Source organism: Phoenix dactylifera, chromosome 7 (assembly GCF_009389715.1).
Source record: "Phoenix dactylifera cultivar Barhee BC4 chromosome 7, palm_55x_up_171113_PBpolish2nd_filt_p, whole genome shotgun sequence".
In the NCBI taxonomy this organism is placed as follows: domain Eukaryota; kingdom Viridiplantae; phylum Streptophyta; class Magnoliopsida; order Arecales; family Arecaceae; genus Phoenix; species Phoenix dactylifera.
In genome coordinates this window covers 13,116,685-13,125,486 of record NC_052398.1, presented here as the reverse complement: position 1 = coordinate 13,125,486, position 8,802 = coordinate 13,116,685, and the positions used below count along the sequence as shown (strand labels likewise).

Below are 8,802 nucleotides of genomic sequence, written 5' to 3'. Positions count from 1 at the left end.
TATACCTATTAAATGAAAAGGAAGGAGGGAGGGAGGGAGGGAGGGAGAGGGAGAGAGAGAGAGAGAGAGAACTCAACTCCTCTCCAAAATTCAGAAAAATTAAAAGGAAAATCGTAATAAAATCATCCGAAATATCTACAAAATACAAATATCTAAATATATTGAGTTTTTTAAATATGTCAGAAATATCATGCATTGGAAAAGATTATTTTAGAAAGCCATGTATATCTAATATATTAAAAATAATCGCGCATAGAAGAAAAATATTTTAAGGAGAAAAATTCAAAAATAAATTTTGAATTGGAGGTATGAAAAGATATTTCAGGAAGTCGGAAAATTTTCTTCCATGCATGTAGAAGAAAAATATTCAAAAACAAATTAAAATAAGTTCCAATATGAGTGGAACTCTTCTTAATTACTTTAGAAAAATAAATTATTGGTCATTTAGAGTCCACACACACAAAAAAAAAAGAATTTAGAGTTTTTTTGAAAGCTGTTGACTAATTCCATAGACTTGGAAGAAAAAAATATTTTAGAAATTGAGTGGGACTCTGCTTAATTATTTTAGGAAAGAGTGGGACTCTTCTTAATTATTTTAGTAAAAAATATTGGCCGATTAGTATCCATGCACATATAGAAAACAAATAAACCATATGTAGAGGTATTTTAGAAAGCCATTATTTATTTTAGGAATTTGTTAGTTATGAAAATTTTCCTTTCATAATTTCCTCCGCACACGTAGGGAGAAAAAAAAAATTTCATTTTCCTTTCAAGAATATTTCTTTCCAAGCACGTACAGAGAAAAATTCTAAATATATTTCAAATTTGAGTACGAAAAATATTTTAGGAAGCCAAAAAATGGAAAATAAATTTCAATTAAAGTAAAATTAAATCTAGAGTTCTTTTAGAAAGCCAATAATCTTAAAAATTATTGCCCATTTAGAGTACACGCATATGGAGGAAAATCAAATTTAAAGTTATTTTAGAAAATTGTTAATTATCTTAGGAAGCCATATTCAAGATAATTACGAAAATTTTTCTTTTAGAATTGCTTCACACACAGAGGGAAAAAATTTGAAAAAAATAGTGTAAGAAGTTGCTTAGAATTATTTTAGAAAGCAATTTAGAGACTCAGGTATTACTAACAACCTACATTTACTAACAACCTACATGAGTGAAATCCATAAGTTAATATTATGTTTAAGATCTGTATCTAAGTGTGTGTTAGCTCTATGGCAGGCATACAAGTTGCTAGCTATTCATGTAGAAAATATCTTGCAAATTGATATTTATGAGTTATTAATTATTTTAGACGAATTGTAATTACAAGAATGAGTTCTCATGCTAAAAACATGAATACTATGTCACATATTGCATGGCAACCTTAAAAGAGAAGGTATTGGAATCTTTTGGATCAAATAAATAAGGATATAAGCAAATATTTGTTTATCCTACCACAAATGTTCAATTATTTTATCAAATAATTATCTTTTCCATGAGTGCCGATGTTATCCTTAATAAGATGTTGGAACCAAAATGGTCATTAGTTATTAAATATATTCCACTTATAATTTGTTTTTCCTTCTGTCTTCTAAGGGATTATATTATTTTATTATATAAATTAGTATTTATATTTTCGATATCTCTCAGTGAGTCAGACTGATATCATTCTTACATTCACTAATTGATTGATTTTGCGACAATTCAAGAGTAATTCACAGCCTAATCAGGAAATACTCATGGTTTTCATTGAGGCTATTCACTGCTGTTGTAGACTAGTAGCCTACTCCACACTGCATTTCCTTTTGTACATCTTGATTGTAAGGTAATAGCCAGGGGCACAAATAGGTTGAGTCGGGCCAAGTCATGAGTGATCCTGACCTAATCCAGTTTCTTGTTCGGGTCCCAATTTTGAACCTAGATCTAACCCAATAAAAAATCGGATCCGGGTGGTTCGGGTCTACGGCTATAATTTTTGACCCAACGGGTCATTTGGATCGGGTTGGCTCCATGTATAACCTGGCCCCAACCCAAAAAAATTGGGTCCGATTTGAGCCTGGGTTGAGTCCATTTCGGGTTCGGAAAGAGCTTCAAGGGGATTAAGGAAAAAAAATGCATAAAGAGCTTTTTTTTTTTTTTTTGCTAGACCGGGTGGTTCATATAACACGTGTACGGACGCACCCAATAAAATTGAAAACAGAATATCATGGAGCTTCCGAGGTAGCTCCCTATCTCCCATCCAAAAGGTGCTATCGGAATGGTTAGCCAGGTAGGTGGCAAAAATGCATAAAGAACTTCAAGGGGAAAAACTGGCAGTAACAAAAATTAAGGGAATGGAAAACTGAACTTTCTATTTCCTCTTAGTCTGTTGGGCAACGACGAGTAACAAAGGAAATATGTATTTATCATCAGAGCTTCTTGGTCTGTTGGGAAATGCCTAGCCTACCATGCATCAATATAGAAAGACTAAAAAACTTTCATAAAATGAAGTTGCACCAATGTTACAATAACACCATTATCTGGCAGCTTGTGGCCCATGATGCAGCCTATCTAGACCTTCCCCCAATGTTACAATAACACCATTATCTGGCAGCCTGTGGCCCATGATGCAGCCTATCTAGACCTTCCCCCCCCCCCTCTTTATGTTAAAATCTTATCAACAGAAGTAGCACAGCATCAATAATAGTAAATGATTAAAGCGAATATGCATTTAATATCATTTTACAACAAATACAGAAATTGGCAAAGCCGAATGCCAACAAATACAAAGGTTGGCTCAAGCAAGAAAAAACATAGATTCGGGTCCAAATAATTTATGTTCAGTAAGAGTGTAAGCCAATAACTTCAGTTGTTTGGTTTGCAACGCTGCAGCTCGTGGTACCAAATAATTTTACAGATTCAGATCGGAGCGGATCGTAGAATTAGAAACCCAAAATTACCTAAAATTTAAATGGGTCGGGCCGGGTTTGAATTCAGCAAACCCAACCCGACACAAAAAATGGAATAAGTCCAATTTTAGATCCTAACTCCGCCCCACGGGTCAACCTGACCCATTTCCAGCCTTAGCAATAGCCGGTAATATTCTGAAAATCTAAACCTTTGAATTTGGTAGCTGCTTTAGCTGCAACCATGCCAACCATATTCCTTTGTATTTCTCATCAAACAAATAGTCTCTATTTTTGGAAATCCTAACTAATGCAATGTTCTGAAAATCTGAATACTTGAATTTGTTCAAGTGTTTTTTTTTAAATTTTTAAGCAATATTCTGAATTTGATTCCCGAACTTTCTGAAGGACAAGACCTCAGAAGGGAAACGCCAACCAACTGTGCTAAAAATTGTTCGCTTGCTTAAGTGTTACTTGAATCCAAAGGTGTCCTAGCCAGGAGAGGAGTTACTTGTCGGCACTCTTGCATCTTGCATCTTTTTTTTTTTTTTTTTGTTCTGGAACTCTTTTTCATCTTTTTAAATAAAGGTGTTAAACCTCATTTTCAAACGAGTCATCATCTACAATAACAAATATCGATGTGATGGTAGTTGTACAATTCATATGCCTAACAAAGATGGATTAGTAACGTAACGTACCAGGATGGCAAACCAAAGCAACCGTTCTCTAGATTATTTTGAGATTAATCCGTTCTATAGATTATTATCTGGCAAAGGACTGAAACAAGTAATTCAAGGTGGCCTTTGAGTGAACACACTATAACAACCTTATCTATGGAACAATCTCACTAATTGAGGGTTTCACAGCCATTTATAGCCTTCGCCTTCCTGGCTTATGTTGTCAGAAGTTACTTATAGTATTAGACCTCGATCTTACTTCAAAAAAGAAGTATTAGACCTCGATCAGATGATTTATGGATGAAAGTACTTCGATTGACATGCAGTTCGCCACACTTAAACTGCCAAACCATGTTGAGAAGACTAATCTGAAAATCCATTCTTGGTCAAGAGATTTTAATGAGCATTTAACCAATATTTTAGCTAATTTATGATCGGCTAAGAGATTTTGGGGAAGCCAATGGAAACCCTGGTTGTCCCTGAAAGCATAAAGGAACATCTAATTTCTTTTGATGTTGCACTGACTGTTTTCTTATTCTCCTATAATAATGATATGGAAAATTGGAAGTATGCATCCAGAAGGAAAACATACCCAGGAGGAAAAGGCCTTACAGAATAACGGAGATTGATCAACATGCTCTAGAAAGGCTTTCCCTCTCTACCTTCAAAAGCCATCACCCCTAATGCATACAAATGCAGCACACTTTTATAGACTGGCTTATTTCGGGTCAAGACAAGTTGCAAGTATGTAATATAGTGGGCCTGAAGCTAGAAGTGGAGGTGGTTGATGTGCTCACAGAATCTCCACATCCAAATCTTTCCTTCATGGGCACACGGACAGCTCATGCATTCTCTGAGAGAACTTGGACCAGCCCACAATGTTTATACACTTCTTAGGCATGCGCAAGAACATGATAGGAGCTCAGATCTATCTAAGTTTCACACCCCTTTCATGGCTACTTTTATCTGAGGGATCAGCCAAGTCTGAAACGACATCCCAAATCCAAAGAAGTAAAAGCTCTAGAAGATTAATGCCTGTCTCAGAAATTTTAAACTCATGGAGTCATTGGTGAGAATATATGTGAAATAAAGTGCAAAGGCTAGCTTTCGACAATAGTTCTCCCTCATATGAGCCTAAATCTATATAGGCTCCAAACTTCTCTCACGATATATAAAAATCTGAAACACTGCCTAAATAAGAAAACAATATACCCATATTAAAAGAAAGAGATAAGACTTCAGAAGATGGTCAAGTGCTGTTGCCTCCATTCATGTTAAGTTCATTGTCGAGAACAAGTGACATGAGTGCTAGACTAGACCTACATGCAAAAAGAAGAAAATTTTAAGCTCTCGAAGATGATACAATGCCCACATCTCAGGCATTTTAATTCATTGGTGAGAAGTGAAATGAGGTGCAAGACTGAACCTACATATACAGGCTGTATCCTCCTCTAATGACTACCATTCTGAAATGCTACCAAACTAGGAAATGCCCATATCTCGGACATTTTAAATTCATTGATGAGAACAAATAAGAGTTCAGCTTCAGGCGATAACGGACCACCCCTCAAACCTATCTAAAACATCTATCATCCTCCATAACTTCAGCCACCATCACTGAAGCAGCAGGCATGCAGAATGCCTACTTTGAGTTTGATTAGTCCCAGCAGCCAAAGAAAAGACAATGCTGCAATCACATGCCTGCAGTGGTACATCTCACATCCAACCGCCCAGACAGCTCCCTCTGCAAGTCCTCTACCCAATCATGGCATCATTATTTTATGTCCAGAGGTCAAACAATGGAATTTTAATCTCAAAAGAAAGCCTCTTCGTCCTTGCCGTCCTAACAAAGTTATAACATAGATTTGGAGTATCCAAGAAGAATAAAACTCAAAACGTGAAAACAATATCTATATAAACCGATAGAAACTTAGGGACCTACATACCTACCTAATCTACAATTATAAGTTTTTCTTCCACAGTAATATAATTTAGAAGTCTACATATGTTGGAAAAGAAAGCAAAATATGAAGGGGGCAATTGATCAGTGTATGCAAGTATATGAACATGCCATCGGTCACTTGAAACTAGCGAAATCCCTGCCAACCTCATGGAGGGGATTCCACTCCCAGAGCTTGTCTGAAATGGTGGGAAATGAAACGGGCAGCGCGTTGAGAGGAAGCAATTGAGGTTGCAGTTGCGATGGGAGGGATTGGTAGGGTTGGTTCAGGTAGTTTTGGTTGTAACCTACCAAACTATGGAGCTCGTCGATGGTAGGACTGGCCATGCAGGAAGTGGCAGGAGTGAGGACGGAGCATGTTGAGATTAAAGCAGTTGTATTCTTCGGATAGTGAAGTGAAGTACCGTCTTCTTCAGTTGATGTAGTTGAGCCCAGAGAAGCCACCGAAGCTGTCGACCGATAGAGAGCAGGTTTTTGTAATACCGGTGCAGACAAGTGGGTGCTGCCTTCACCTCCAATTTTGGGTGCCTTCTCCATCACTGACGATGAAGAGTCTCCTGCAAACGTTTGGAAGCTCGGTGGTGGTTGATGAGATGAACCGTGCTTCTTATCTGGTCCAGTCCCTCTAGAGGAGGACGCCTTAGAGGAGAGCGTGCCAGGGAGCTGACAGCGGTCATCGACCCCAGCTCTTTTATAGACTCGGCAGAGCGAGATCTCGGCCTGCAAAGGAAATTGGAATCAGAACTCCACAGCAGAAGAGGAAGAAGTATCGGAAAGAAGAGCAGGAGGAGGACGAGGGAGAGCATGAGCCTTTGCTAAATCAAAGCTCAACACATAAAAGCAACTTGCGATGTTGATGTAGAAGAAGAGGAAGGAGGGAGAAGAAGAGCTCAAGGAAGTTACAGCAGCAGAAGAGGAGGAGGAGGAGGAGGAGGAGAAAAGAAGAAGAAGAAGACAGATAAAGGAGGAGGAGAAAAAGACGACCAACAAGAAATTACTTAAAACACAAAGCTTGGTTCACAAACAGGAACAGAAAAATCCAAAACAAAATGCCTACGTTGCAGAAATAGCAAATTGTAGGAAATAAACCTTCACAGCAGCAACAGCAGCAGGAGGACAAGAAGAAGCTTTTGAAAGCAGAAGGAGGAGGAGAAGGAAGAAATTTTGTCAAAGCCTTGTTCTTCTTGTTCTTGTTCTCCTCCTCGTTCCACTTCTTTCTTCTTCTTAAGCTAATTCTCCTTGTTGCTCTAAAAGCATACTTCAGATATGGAAAGCTGAAGAATAGGGCACCAAGTTGAAAGCGATTCATGCAGACGAAAAAGGAAAGAAGGCCGAAGAGAGAATTTTTATTTTTTATTTGTTTTAATTGGACAAAGCGATGCCAGGATGAAACCCTAATTCACAAAACCTAATGATTTCTGGAGAAAAGAATTTGGAAATTAACCCTAACTTCCCGTCAGTGGTTCATGTTCCACTTCAACATAATTTCTGGGACTACAACTAAAAAAAAATGCTGCATCTAATTAAGTTTAATGAGAGATCATATGTAAAAGAAAGAAGTAATTGGTAAGAGAGAATTTTTCTTTTTTTGAGAAATGAAAGAAGAGAAATTTAAGAAGTGCGGTGCTACACAATTTCAGTCTCGTGAATCATGCCATGACAGTCTTTTAGATCACCAGAAAAGTCCCCTTTATTCTTCCTCAGCCCCACCTCCTGCCTTAGATGACTTAGATCTGATAATATTTGGGGGACTAAGAATCTCTCAAGGTTACCTTCTGATGTCGATCTGTTTCGCTGTGCGGCAAACGGTATTCGTTCATGATCCAGCTAGTTCGGATGCCTTTCGGAGCCTTCCCGGTGTAGAAGACGAGGGTCTTCTTCAATCCAATTGATCGATGGTTCTCAGCTCTGATCATCCGGTCAGCTCCAGTAGCCTTCCAGTAGCCTGACGTCGTCACCCGGTTGGGCCGATCACCATTTCTGTACTTCCGGTCTCTAGGGACATAAAAGAACCATTCCTTCTCCCCAATTGCTGCCAATGCTGCCGTCAAATCCATATTGTCCAAAAGAAAGCAAATATATGATTAACAGTCTCAATTTAATGTTTCACGTACAAGACATAACGAATTCTCGAAAATTTGTCTACCAACATCAGAAATCAACAGAAAAAAAAGGAGAACAAGTTAGAGGAAGATAGGAGCGATCGATTAGTTTTAAAGGAAGGAGGGGATGGGAGTGGCAAACCAGGAAGCTCCCATGGGTCGTAGCGGTAGAGATCAAGAAAGGTTATCAGCTCGACGTTGAAGCGTTTGCCCTCAACCTTGCGCCGGAGGTAGAACTCGATAAGCTCCTCTTCGGTGGGGTGGAAGCGAAAGCCGGGCATTACGAGGTCGTCCTCATGAGCATCCCTGCCATCGTCTGCGCTCATGGCTGCTGTAATTGCCATAAACTGGTGCACTCTGCAACCGTCCGCCCCTTCCCCCCTTTCCCTCCCACACTATAAATACTTCTATGCAAGTGGTTTCGTCCTGTTGGAATGGTGCAAGTGGTGTGGAAGATAAGAGAGAGGTTAAATTTGCACAATAGTAAGACAAAGATTGATTCCTAGTATTAATTGTGATCAGTACCGGACTGCCCCCACTCCCACTTTGATTGCCCTCTCTAGCACTCCATCAATCTCTCTCTCCACACACCACCAGGGTGAGAGGAGGAGAGGAGGAAGGGCTAAATAAGGCTCTCATAGCTTGGGGAGGGCCTACATGGAGGGAGGGGTGCGCGGAGGAGTTAAAGATGAGAAAGGGACCACGCAATAAGAGGACAGGTCGGCGGTAGCCTCTAAGAGTTGATTGGTCGTCTCATCTCCTCTGGCTTCTATCCCTCCTACTCTCCTCCATGGCATCTTATGCAAGAGTGCTTATTTTGTTTCCTCTCTTTTCTTTTTATTTGCATCTTAGAACTGTTGTTAGCCTGCTGGCCCCAAATAAATTCTACTTTTCGTTTGCGCCTAGTCCCTCCCTCTCTCATCTCTTTCCAAAATTAGCCTACTCCCATACATGCATGCATGCATTCATGCCTGCTCTTTCCACATGGATTCTGAGATTCCTTGTAAGATGCCTTGTATTGGAACGCCTTGCAAGATGCTTAAGAGATCGACACCCGTGAGAGCTTGGCTGGAATACTTCGGTGGGTATGTCATATGTGAGATACTTTCTACGGTAGACTTGGGCAAGGAGGACTGTGGAATCAACGGAAACCCGTGACCCCGTTATGGTCTTGTCAG

General features: G+C 39.3%; 1 protein-coding gene across 4 annotated transcripts; it reads right to left on the bottom strand.

Moving 5' to 3' along the window:
• Window positions 1-4,638: 4,638 nt before the first annotated feature.
• Window positions 4,639-8,243, bottom strand: LOC103717458 (NAC domain-containing protein 35-like). 4 transcript variants are annotated; one of them, XM_026808594.2, is made up of 4 exons: window positions 7,767-8,226; window positions 7,295-7,563; window positions 5,927-6,242; window positions 4,639-4,881 (listed from the first exon to the last, which is right to left on the bottom strand). In XM_026808594.2, the coding sequence occupies exons 1-4, from the start codon at window positions 7,966-7,968 to the stop codon at window positions 4,871-4,873; spliced, it is 798 nt and encodes a 265-aa protein (XP_026664395.1). In that variant the 5' UTR covers window positions 7,969-8,226; the 3' UTR covers window positions 4,639-4,870. The 4 variants fall into 4 exon arrangements, with proteins under 4 accessions (XP_026664395.1, XP_017700768.1, XP_026664392.1 ...); XM_017845279.3 differs by lacking the exon at window positions 4,639-4,881 and adding an exon at window positions 4,887-5,317 and having other exon boundaries at window positions 7,767-8,228; XM_026808591.2 differs by lacking the exon at window positions 4,639-4,881 and having other exon boundaries at window positions 5,447-6,242; window positions 7,767-8,050; window positions 8,150-8,243.
• Between the last annotated feature and the right edge of the window lie 559 nt (window positions 8,244-8,802).